Source organism: Kockovaella imperatae, assembly GCF_002102565.1.
Source record: "Kockovaella imperatae strain NRRL Y-17943 chromosome Unknown BD324scaffold_1, whole genome shotgun sequence".
Taxonomy (NCBI): domain Eukaryota; kingdom Fungi; phylum Basidiomycota; class Tremellomycetes; order Tremellales; family Cuniculitremaceae; genus Kockovaella; species Kockovaella imperatae.
In genome coordinates this window covers 1708175-1719906 of record NW_019028941.1, presented here as the reverse complement: position 1 = coordinate 1719906, position 11732 = coordinate 1708175, and the positions used below count along the sequence as shown (strand labels likewise).

Here is an 11732-nt window from a genome sequence, read left to right as displayed (position 1 = left end):
TCATTCTGAAAAAAACAATCGTGCCAGCGACCGGCTAATCATCCGAATGAGGCGGATTCACGGTCGCTTGGCTTGTCGCCGATAGCTGAATGATACATAATGTGGAGCTACAAGGTGCCCTATCCACCTCCATGGGCAGAAGCACCGGATAACGAGACAGTCCGACTCAAAACCTCGTGCATCGGAGGCATCTGGATGTCGCTCACCGTGCCTCTGGGGACTGACCGTTGTGTCGCGGTTACTTGCTGAGATCGACGATTTGTTGAAAGTGGCAGGTGCCCCACTTCCTCATCTTCACCGTGATCCGAATCATTCGATAATGGCGTAGACTTGTCGGCAGGCATTCCAGGTCCTGGCTTTTCGATCACCTCTGTAGCAGACAGAGCACCATCTGGACGCCGACAGTCTGCTGGAGTACCTTCATAATGATATTTTTCGTTCGCGCTTTCTCTCCATTGATCACCCCACTTCAGTGTGGCCAGAACGAGACCAGAAGATGCCAGCTGAGTTATGGACACGCTCAGTCAGTGCCCCACGAAAGTCGCCGCCTGACTCACCACGATGAAGCCTGAAACGGTCATGGTCCATCCCCAACCGATCCGACTCGCCATAGGTAACACCCACGCCGATGCGCCGGCAGAGAACATGTATCTCAGGAAATTGTTAACGGCGATGACTTCCGCGCTACGTGTGGGCATGGAGTCGATAAGACTGTGTGAGTGATCAGACGGGCCAGCTAACTTCACTGCCAGTATGCGCAAGCTCACTACGTATTCTGCGGAGTCAATACACCCATGAGAGCCATCGACGGTAGCACGGAGACAGCCAAGGGGGCAGCGATTCCTCCTGCCCTGTTGAAACTCAATCAGCTGCACCAGGAGGATGTCTGACGACATTCACTGACCCAAAATGTACCAGCCACCCATAAGTGACTAGAATGCGAGTCAGCACGAGACAGAGATACCGCTCTAAGAAGATACTCACTAAGCGAAGCTGGCAGGAGGAACATCCCCCATGGCACCGCAGAACGAAGTCTATCCTCAACTCTCCGATAACCTCGCTTTTTAATATACTTTTTGACAGTTCGATCGGCCATGGCTACGCGATACCTCAGACTGGATCCAATGCAGTTAAAGTGTCCACTCACGTCCTGCTATCCTCGCTCCAAGCAGATTACCTAAACCGCTGGGCAGATATAAACACCCAAGGATGGCGAGATTGCTTATGTGATAGCGATCCTTCTACATTAAGGGGTCAGTGAGGAGGGATACGCGAATCAAGTATTACACTGACGAATAAAGTAGCTGGGAGAGGGCAAAATTTCAGTACAAATCACTCGCCCGACCCAAACCGCTTACACATAGGGACCTACAGGAGCATTCAGCGAGTTTCAAGTCGTACACAATCAAGGGCTCACCAAAACAGTGTAGATCGCGAGCAACACAGCAGCACTCGACAGAGACTAAGCACAGGTCAGTCTAGTCCATTTGGAACCACTCACCATAGCACAGACATTCATCCATCGAAACAGCCCGAGGCTGGTGAAGGGATTGAATCGATAGAAAACAAACCGTTTGCCCTTGGCTGCTTTCATCCTGTCGTGAGGCAGAGGTGGATGTGCAGTCTCGGGTAAGATGAAAGCGACTAAAAGAAAAGCGGTGGCCCCGGCAGCGCCGATAAAGTATCTATACCGGATATCAGTCACGACATCCACCGCCTTTGGGCATGTCAACTTACTGCGCAGAGCGCCATGTATCCTTTGGACGTATAAGCAGGTGTCAAAGCGGGACAAGCCGACTCACCCTGGTATATTCGCTGAAGAGACCGCCTAGAACAGGAGCAAATGTAGGTCCCATGAGAGCCTGAAGGGAGTCAGAGTGGCAACAAGCTTGCCGCTGGGCAAACTTACACCGCTATAGTACCAGCCCATGGCAGAGCCTCTCTCGGTGGGTCTGCGAAATTCAGCATGAGGTCTGCTCTTCATTCAAACACTCACTTGTAGATGTCTCCTATAGATCCTGCGCCAACGGCCAGGACACAACTTCCACCGATTGCTTGTAGGACACGAGTGCCGATCAATACGCCTACACTTTGACTCCGAGCGACTCCAAAACTAGCAGCAACAAGGATTGGCAAGCTGATCAAGTAGACGAACCGTCGGCCGTAAAACCCCGACAGCGGGGACCAGATCAGAGGTGAGATTCCCAGAACCACAATGAAAATGGCGACCGTATATGCGATGGTTGAAGATGATGAATGAAGTTGTTCTGCGATTTGAGGAATGGATGGCAGAAAGATGGATGAACAGATGGCTGTGCTGGATGATGAGTTATACCAGCCAACTACATGCAAGATCCCCACTCACGAGCTATGAATGCGCAAAATGAAACGATACCAACGATGATCTTCTTCTTGCGAGGTGTAAAGCGATCAAATATGTCCATTTCGGATGCTGGTGAGGATGGACCAGCTTCGACATCGGTCCCGCCAAGCTTGACATCCCCATCTCCAGCAGGTGAGCCCGTCTCCTCATCCTCCACATCTACAGGAATCATGCTGCCTCCTAAGGGCACAGGCGGAAACACAGTCCGCATGCCTCTGGCTCCTTCATCGAGTGTAGTGATAGGGACAGGGGGATTGAAATGGTCCTGGCCATCGTCACCGGCTACAAGAGCGTCGTTGTCCGCGACCGAAACAGTCTTGCTGGCAGTCTTCTCGCGGATTTCTGATACCGACATGAGAGTGGAGCTGCTGCTGTTTGGAGATGAGCTGTGTCTGCTTTCACCTAAGGGTATCGGTGTCATATTGAGATCATAAGGGCTGAAGTGATATCCAATCAGATGTCCGAGTCGGTCGAGATCCAGGGGTACATGGTATTACAGAGTCGCACAGGACCAACTGCCCAAAAATGTTGTTGGATCGGAAATGAGCGATAATCGGTCAAGTCCGAACGAGTCAGTCACCTGTCAGTCACGCGCAAAAATTTCCGGCTCAAGTTCCCTCCTTCCGGCCGAGTGGAGCCCATGGCTATAGCATCCATCTACTAGCTACAGATTTGCATGCTCAGTATACAGCAATTGACAATTGTCCAAAGATACTCCTTCGGTCACGCCGCCTTCAACGCCTCTCGACATACAAAACACCTAGATTCGTCTCTAAACCATCTAGTAGCACAAACCTGATGAGCGGCGTGACCACAATCGGGTACCATGACACCTGTGTCCTTGTCCTTGAATTGAGACAGACAAATAGGACACTTTGAGACTCTGACTCCGAGAAGCGATAATTTCAACTTGACCTTGCCTTGAGCTGTTGTGCGACGAGACTCGACGGTCACAAGTCCCGGTAGCAGAGTCCCCAGTTGAGCGGGAGTGGCTTTGGTCGCTTTTCCCGGCCCCAGAAAGGAAGAGATATGAGAATAACCCTTTCGCCATCACAGTCAGCAGACTTCATCGCGTATCATCGCCCGTTCGACTGACCTCGTATTCCCTCCCGGATCCTTCCAGACGAGAAACAAATACGTCAAGATCCGTGTACTCCATTTGATTCCCAGTCTCAGTGCGTTGCAGGGGAGATCTAAGATCTTGCGCGCTGGTCGATCGAAGAGGATGCGATCGATTCACAATGGAAGTGTCGACCGAGAACTCAGTCGGAGAGGAAGGGTTCGCAGGTGACAGCGGCGCTGGTTGCTCCCAGGTCTGCGACACTACCTTGGACCACTGTCGCATTGGTGCCGGGGGCGGTCTCGGTCCTCGCGGACGACTAGAGAGCGCAGTGTAGGGTCTTCTGGCCTGTGGAGGCGAGGATTCCGGTACGACGGCATCTGCAGACGATGTAGAGGTCGAAAATGTTACGGCTTGTTGAGGACTGGGACGGGTCGGGGGCCCCACTGGGAGAGGTGCCTCAGATGCTTCCGGGTCATCGGCAGGCCTCTTTGGCGGCAAGGGCGCGGGCCGTCTAGTCGGTAACCTTTCGGGCGGCTTACCCTCGGAAGGTGATCTTTGTGAGGCCGCCGAAGACAACGCCGAAGACTTTGTTGTGAAGGGGATGATGGGAGAATTCGCTGTGGATAGGACTGATCGCTTGCGACTGACCGAGGCGGGAGTGTCGGCCAACTGCTGCTGTCGCTTGACACGTAAAGGTATCGGTGGCGGAGGAGGTGGTGGGCGCTTCTTGCCTGCTGATATTGAGCTTATCACAGGCAATGTGGCTGTGGATGCCGAAGCAGAGACCGGCAACCCTTGAGAATTTGGTCGCTCTTGTTCAAGTCTATCAGCTAGATTTCTCGCCGCCACGGCTGCCTCGATCTCTGCTCTGACGACAGCCGCGGCCGATCCACGTGCCGCACCTTGAGATGAGCTCTCCGCAATGGGAGACGACACTTGATCCAACAATTGCAAGAGCTCCGCGGTCCAAGCCGAGTGATCTCCTACATCGGATGGCGATGCTTGACTATTGATTCTGTTGAAGTTGATCAGCGGTCCAGAGCTTTGAGCGACTGTGTTTCCTGATTTCGTTGGCGATCTCGGCACTTCATTGGACGTTGTATCCAGTGCAAGACGCGGCAAATGTAGGTCGCGTCTCTTCAAAGCTGCTTCGCGATGCGGGGGCAGAGCTTCGGTCGGTACATTCTCAGAGATGCTTTGAAGGAGGAGATTGGGCTGTGACTTGGTTCGATGCTTCATGATTGTCTTTTCCCTTGAAGGCACAATAGAATCCTCCTCTCTCAAGAAGCGTTGCTCAGACCTGGTGCGATTGCTCTCAGGAGAATCCAAAATCTGCGACGCTGTCCGTCCGGGCGATGAGAAAAGGGGCTGTTTGGGTGATACAGGTGACTGTCGATTTTGATTCGAGCCAGTCTCTGATCTTAATCCCGAAGATGTCCTCCGGACAGCTGCACCCCGACTCAGTTTTCGACTTGGAGGGGACACATCCACAATGGCGTCGGGGTTCGAGGTGGTGAGATCCACTGAACTGAAATTGCGAGTCTTGATACCTGAAAGCGGAGACCTCGGGGATACTGCTGTCCTCGAGGCCGTTGGAGGATTCGCTACAACCGAGGCCATGGCCAATTCCCTGCCGGGAGTGATGTTCTCAGCCTTTGGAGTCCTAGTGGTCGGAGACGCAAGAGGACCAGACGGCTGCTTAGTTAATGTCCGAATGGATCCTCTAGGCGTAGATGCCGTCAATGGTGATTCTCTGACCGGCGATGAGATCGGCGTCTGGTGTTGCATCGCCGCTGAGCTGGTGTCGACGACGGGCTTGGGTCGCGCCGAACCCACAGCATCGTTCGCTTCTTTGGGCGGGGGAATCACCGCAGAGTTCACAAGTGAAGCATCTCCAGGAATCGACGTTGCGGATGTTTCGTTAGGCAAAGTTGTAAGAGACCCCACTGGGGTAGACCGATCCTCTTCCCTAGACTTCCGCCTTCCCATTTCTCGCCTGACTCTCTCCTCCAGAGAGTATCCAGCCAGAAGATCTAGGTTCCACAATTGTCGATCCGATCTCGCTCTCTCCTCGTCCGCATCAGGTAAGGCTAGGAATGATCCTGTCGGACTGTCGCGAGCGGATACATAATCAGACTCGGGTGAAGACGGCCTGAAATCGAGAGCGTCTGGAGGCGTCTGCAAGGGAGGTTCGATTCGGGCAGCGAGAGTCTGCTGACGGGCAACTTCTTCGGTTTCCCGCACCGCGTTTGATGAATTTGGCAGAGGTGCTAGTCCAAGAGCTTGATCGAATGTCGGGGGAGGCGATCTAGGCCTAGTAGCAGACGTTGGGTTTCGCACCGTATTCTGGGCAGACTCGAATGTCGGTGGGAGACGATTAGTCGCTGCCGTTGGAAAGGGGAACGCCGGAGGAGGATCAGAAGATTCAGGCAGATCTGCGATCAGCGACTCGACCCCGGTCTACGCTCACTATCCCAAACGTTGAGTCTTCGCATACTTGCTCCTCTAGCTATACCCATGGCTCTTCCTTCCTCTCGCGTCGATACTGTCAATCTCCTCCGTGCCTCTTCCTCCCCTCTGACCACCCGCCTCCGACGTGCGCTCGAGACTTGTTGAGGAACGGGTCCAGCATCTCTAAGTTGCACCGGGAGTGAAGGTAGAGGTGGAACTACTGGATCCGACTGCAGCAACCGTCCAGTATGTCCCAAACTCATCATGCTCGCATTGGCTCCTGAGCCACTGATCTCCCGTAACCTGTTACCGCTCCTGGCCTTCCTGATCATCCCCTCTGGCGTGTCGTTGAGCGCTACAGGGGTACTGCGGCCTGTCCGCCCGGCAATCGCAGGTTGTACCCTTGGCGATGCTGCTACACCTCCAGGCATAACGGCGGGGGGAGCCAAAAGACCCGTCGCAAACTTTCTGGTCCTTCCTGTTGGCGCATGCCTCGAAGGTCCGGCAGTCGTCATAGCCATTGGCACATTTGGATTAGGCGAGATTCCTGTCCCACGAGGAAACGAGGAGGGAAGAACCAAGTTGGACAAAGAAGCATGAGAAAGCGCTTCGTGGAATCGGGATCCAGCGAGAGTGGTAGCTGGAGCTGGAGCCAGCGCTAGGAATGGCTTTGGGATTGTATTCTTCCTAGAGACGATATTACCGCTGCCCGTCTTAGCTTTTGACTTTTTCTTCGCTCGAGCTGGACAGAACACGAGTGTTAGTTGACATACGTCAGAGGTCCGACAAGCGGGACTTGCCTTGAGCGGTTGATGGTCCAGCCTCTCCAGCATTCTTTCGACGAGTGAGCATGATATGCCAGACCGAATATTTGACCTACCTGTCGCAATGCAGACCCTCCCACCGAGGTCCGCCCACTGCGCCCAGTCTCCATTCTCGACTGGCTCCAAGGTTATTTCAGCCAAGCCCTGGCGTAGCGTTGGAGCAGTCTCTGATGTGAGGTCCTAAACTCTGGCGAGCCATGACCATCCCACAAGAGAGGCTCAGAGACGTCGAATGAGCCACCCGAAACAGAGTTTCTGAGCTCGTTATCGAAGCTATACAATGCTCAAGAAGATGAAAAAAGTGATCGTCAATAGTGGGTCACCAAATTGCGGGAATGTCGAAACGCACAGCCAAAAATGGGGGGCATCTCTGCTTTTTGGGTGTGGCAATACACGGTGACTAGAAAGGATCTCTGTACATGGGGGTCCGACGCAATGAGGCAGATTTTAGTTTGAGCAGGGAACGAGCAGCTGCAGACCACGGCCCGCTGGACAGCAAGCGCCTGCAATGACATTGTTGATATGCATACTTGTTTTCTTTGGGACGGTTTATGAGGAGGCCCATTGCGAATTGCGCAAGGTAAACAATTCAGGATATGGTATGGCCTTTGCTACCGCATAGACCATCTACTTGGACTTGGATTTGTTGACAGCATCCTGAGCCTTGTCCTAAATTTGAGTTAGCCAAGGTGTGAGGCAGAACACAGCGAGGGAGCGAAAGAGTTCTGAGGCTCGTCTGAAGAGTGGTGCGTGGACAAGACATTGCAAAAGGGCCAGAATCAGACTCACGACCTCGTCCTGAGCAAGCTTCAGCTTGTCTTGAGCTTCCTTGAGCTTTTCCTGCTCCTTCTTGCGGATGTATTGTCCCTCCTCGGCTTGCTCTCGTTGGCTTTATACGAGGATCAGCTTGGCACCAGATCAGTCAAGCGGATATGCGGACGGGCGGTCCGCCCTTCGGTGTGAGAGTAATTGGGATGGATTAGGAGATGGATAGTGACAGCTCCAACGCCGGACGCGTCACAGCGGTGTCGGGACAATGCCCTCAGGCATGAACGAACCTCACACTTACCTGAAACCCTTGGAGGAAGCAGTCTGACCTTCGGGTCTGGTGCTGTCGGCGTAGCCTCGGGTGGAGAACATGACCTGCGAGTAGAGTTGTCAGCCAATGTCATGAGAGCCCACAGCCTTCTCAAGATGCAGAATCGACGAGACCGCCAATACGCGGATGGAGCTTGTTGCATTCCAAGAAGGGAGATCGGCGCTCTCGTTTCACTTGCAACCTCTTACCGACTCACAGTTGGTGCTCTGAGCGAGGTGATTCGAGCGGATCTGAAAGCGCGGATAGCAGACATGGTTAGGAGTGGCGATAGTAATTGACTGAGCAGAGTTATATACGTTTGTGTGAGAGCAAGCAGCGGCGGCAGGGAACGATGACGCTGAACCAACGGCAATCATTGCCAGCCGACCGATTGATACATTTGATTCCGCTTCATGACGTGTTCAGCTGGCCTTTGCTTGCCACTGGCGCGTATGCTTTTCGGTACGCGGTGAGATCTCTGTCATTTGGACATTACCGATGCTGTTATCGTAGTATGGCGACGGTCGCAATCCCTCCTGCAGGGATGACTGCTCTGTCTTCGGGCTGCAGTCTATGGGCTGGGCTGCCGTATACCCTTGATCTGGCATGTCCGCCGCGTCTCAGCTCGAAGAGCGGGCCAGAGTCGACATGGCCCTTCCCTATCCCGTGAGTCTTGGACGAGTCCAGGGCAGACTAACGCAATCCCAGATCACAAGCAAGTCAAAAAAATGTGACTGAGGCGTTCAAAAGACGATACATTGAGACCCTATACCTTCCGGAGGTGAATGTCTTCGACACCGCCCGAGCTCGCGCTAATCTCACGCATAGCTCATCTCCCCCTTGGAGCACTGGGCGACAGATGTGAAAGGCATGATGGAGGTGAAGGAGAATACAGACAGTGTGCGATTGGCGATCTTGTCATCCACGGTGTCTCTTGCTCTTCTTGAGACTCGGCATCGGAAGACTCTGCTGAACCATATTTCTCGCTGGATGTCCATGAAGAAGGAGGGGGAAACTGAATCGGGTGCCAGCGAGTCCAGTCCGTCGTCGGTGTCAGTGGACGAGCTGGAGGCTCTTCAAGCAGCAGTAGAGCTCCGTATGGACAGTCGATCAGCGGCGGAAGGCAAATTGCCGTCGGCGAAGAGCGTCTCGACCGAGTTTGAGCGAAGAGAGTGGGTCCAGATGCCCGGGGCGAATTCTACCTACTAATGCGCCGCTCAGAGCTTTGATGCAGGTCATCTTGCTCTTAATGCTCATGCAACTTGAAGTACCGGCAGGTTCATCTGTGGCGGAGACAAAGAGGAAGCGGAAGCGCTCTCGAAGCGAAACGGCCGCCTCAGATGATCCGTCTACTGCACTCGAATTACTCATGGACAGAATTGGTGTTTGGAATGCTGTTGCCGAACTTGGGATCGGTTTGGAGGACGTTGCCGACCCAAAGGGCTCGGAGTCATCGCTACAGATGGTGCTCGAGAGCTTTTGGCGGGCCATTCTCGTTCCACAGTGAGCTTACTCACAGTTTATTCGGCTTACCACGACAGATATCTCAAAGCACAGCCCGAGGCTTGTTCCTCCTTCCACCTCAAGGTTTTTGGGCGACCTATGCCCTCGGATCTCATGGCTGCTCCTTCCACAATTAAGAAACCCCGAAAACCAAAAATTACACGGTCGCGTCCGCCTGCCGATGGTCTGGTCACCTCGCGTGCCAAGATCTCGGCTTCTTCATCTCGACCAAGCGATACAGTCGTACCTGTGGTGCGACGCAATTCGTCCTCCCACTCGCAGCATGCTCGAGCTGCCTCTCGTGGTCCTTCCGAAGCTGGATCGAGGACATCCGACAATGATTCCCGGACTATGCGTCGCAGCCTATCCAACCTATCTGAATCAATGCCAGATCTTCATCGAGCCCGGAGTCGATCCATCGATCCTCCGACTCAGTCTTACGCCCAAGGAGCCTCTTTTGCAGATACTATCAAACAGCCAAAAAAATTCGGCCGTGCTCCGAGCGGAGCTGACTTGTTTAAAGGGAGGCAAGTGGGGCTACTTCGACGCACGGCCTCATTGGCTGGCAAGAAGGACAAGGAGACCATGCCACCAACCTCATCAGAGTCTCAAAATCGTGGTGGTCTTCTCGGCCGAAAGATCTCAGATAGTATAAAGGATCGAGAAGGTAATGTGCTGCGTTCTGGGGCGAGCTGACAAGGACAGCTTCCCGACCGCACGAGTCTCAGCAGAAAGAAGGAACTCTGATCTTTGCTACTCCATCGAAGCCCCGACTCGCCGAGACAATCTTCGGCCCTCGAGTAGCTCAATTTCAAGCGCCGACGCCGATTCAAGAGGAACCCTCCAGTGGGGAGAAGAGTGCATCGCGGTCATTCGTGGTGGAGACACCAGTACACGGCGCCATCTTCAATGCGGGCCGGATGGCCTTCACGTCGTCGTCCACTCACTCTGCCATTGTTCTCGATACGCCTGAAGTAACTCATACTCGAGTCGCAGAGACTTCCATGTCGATGCGATTCGCCGGCATGCCCATCTCCCAGATGACCAATTCGGTGGATGATGAGGATCAATCTGACGCGACGTATGGTGAGGATGCTCAGAGTGAGGGGAGCGATGATCCCCTTGCTGACTTGATGGTCATGACGGATGAGGAGTACGAAGAGGAGGATGGGCGAGATGTTGTGCACGATTCTCCCGGATAGATAGATTGTAGGGTTGTATGCGATGTCATATGCTGTAAATTGTGATGTACAAGATGTATATACCAGTGTTGATCTAGCGGCCATCATCGTTTCCAGGTAGTGGGCTGTCGAGTAACTCTTCCTCGTCACCAATGTCAAACACCTTAGTCCCGCGTGTGGTATCTCTGGACAGGTCCTCAACACTGCTGCGCCCCGCCTCGCTGCCTTCGTCCCATACATTACTGCCTTGCCTTTGATGACGATAAGGTCCTTGTTGAGGTGAAGGTGGTCGAACGGATGAAGGCTGAGCGGGAGAGTGGGAAGTCGGTGAGGCATCGAAGGTATGCTGTCGCCCTTGCGCATCGCGATACACGTGAGATGATAATGGCTGGTACAAGGTCGAGATCTCCATGCGCTTTCGTGATCGAGCGTGAAGTAAATGCGCCAAGTAGAGGAACAAGGACGAGCCTAGCAAGTTGGCCAGGATATCTCCCCATTGAAAGGTCTTCCACTGAGTAGGTCCATGAGCTGAGACTCCGTGCTATTCAAGGTGATCTTGAGGACTCACAGGCAGAAGACCCTGAATGAATTCGCTGATGATGCCTCCAACGAAGAAAGCAAAGATCACGGTGAGCAGCAAAGGCGCTCGCCGTATATACCAGACTCTTCGATGTGGCCCGCTGCAAGGAGTCGTGGCGTCAGCATTGGTGTCGAACTGTAGAGCCTCCTGCTTCTCGCTCACTCAGGTACGTCAATCACGAAGTAGAGCAAAAATGTAGCGAAGCCCATCTGGTATCGTCAGTGTCTCGTCGCCTAGTGAGAAATGCCTCACGTACTCCGAAGAAATGTAAAGCCTTATCGTTGACCGGCAAGTTTGGTAATGGAGCCATACCGAGTATACCAAGCAAGACGAGCCATGCAGCGGTGACCATGACCATTGCCTGAAGGAAGGTCAGCGACTCAGCCGAGTGACTTCAGGCAAACCCCTGCCCAGCTGCCAACTCACCGGCCTCAAATTCAAAGGCAGATCCCGGATTGGGTATGATCTCATGAGATACTCGGTGACTTGCTCGTAGACATGCTGTACCACTGCGGTAGGATGAGGATAGTTGTTCAGAGGCATGTTGACGCTGTTCAGACCAGGCTTTGGAGCTGTGCTGACTAGGTTGGCATGCAAGGTATGTGATGTTGTTCGGTTGTCAATAACCAGAAAAAGAAACACTCGTCAGCACCAATGACAGGAACCTCA

At 53.5% G+C, this 11732-nt stretch overlaps 5 protein-coding genes across 5 annotated transcripts; 1 reads left to right on the top strand and 4 right to left on the bottom strand.

The window, feature by feature from the left end:
* Positions 1–61: 61 nt before the first annotated feature.
* BD324DRAFT_613511 (major facilitator superfamily domain-containing protein) lies at positions 62–2914 on the bottom strand. The gene is made up of 15 exons (XM_022014504.1): positions 2366–2914; positions 1997–2312; positions 1910–1952; positions 1803–1862; positions 1738–1757; positions 1502–1685; positions 1418–1462; positions 1359–1368; positions 1294–1304; positions 1148–1241; positions 985–1098; positions 905–932; positions 768–851; positions 558–711; positions 62–503 (listed from the first exon to the last, which is right to left on the bottom strand). The coding sequence occupies exons 1-15, from the start codon at positions 2802–2804 to the stop codon at positions 120–122; spliced, it is 1986 nt and encodes a 661-aa protein (XP_021874854.1). The 5' UTR covers positions 2805–2914; the 3' UTR covers positions 62–119.
* Positions 2915–3355: 441 nt separating this feature from the next.
* On the bottom strand, positions 3356–7061 carry BD324DRAFT_46918 (hypothetical protein). The gene is made up of 5 exons (XM_022012873.1): positions 6778–7061; positions 6698–6731; positions 5917–6639; positions 4349–5881; positions 3356–4258 (listed from the first exon to the last, which is right to left on the bottom strand). The coding sequence occupies exons 1-5, from the start codon at positions 6829–6831 to the stop codon at positions 3450–3452; spliced, it is 3153 nt and encodes a 1050-aa protein (XP_021874853.1). The 5' UTR covers positions 6832–7061; the 3' UTR covers positions 3356–3449.
* A 166-nt stretch (positions 7062–7227) lies between these two features.
* On the bottom strand, positions 7228–8131 carry BD324DRAFT_613501 (hypothetical protein). Its single transcript, XM_022014503.1, has 4 exons — positions 8017–8131; positions 7791–7864; positions 7511–7610; positions 7228–7390 (listed from the first exon to the last, which is right to left on the bottom strand). The coding sequence occupies exons 1-4, from the start codon at positions 8071–8073 to the stop codon at positions 7349–7351; spliced, it is 273 nt and encodes a 90-aa protein (XP_021874852.1). The 5' UTR covers positions 8074–8131; the 3' UTR covers positions 7228–7348.
* A 182-nt stretch (positions 8132–8313) lies between these two features.
* On the top strand, positions 8314–10504 carry BD324DRAFT_648061 (hypothetical protein; the record flags this gene model as incomplete). Its single annotated transcript, XM_022017772.1, has 6 exons — positions 8314–8465; positions 8508–8580; positions 8628–8971; positions 9021–9302; positions 9341–9969; positions 10008–10504. The coding sequence occupies 6 exons, from the start codon at positions 8314–8316 to the stop codon at positions 10502–10504; spliced, it is 1977 nt and encodes a 658-aa protein (XP_021874851.1).
* A 73-nt stretch (positions 10505–10577) lies between these two features.
* On the bottom strand, positions 10578–11694 carry BD324DRAFT_678553 (hypothetical protein; the record flags this gene model as incomplete). Its single annotated transcript, XM_022019004.1, has 5 exons — positions 11490–11694; positions 11320–11424; positions 11226–11272; positions 11052–11163; positions 10578–10994 (listed from the first exon to the last, which is right to left on the bottom strand). The coding sequence occupies exons 1-5, from the start codon at positions 11604–11606 to the stop codon at positions 10578–10580; spliced, it is 798 nt and encodes a 265-aa protein (XP_021874850.1). The 5' UTR covers positions 11607–11694.
* Between the last annotated feature and the right edge of the window lie 38 nt (positions 11695–11732).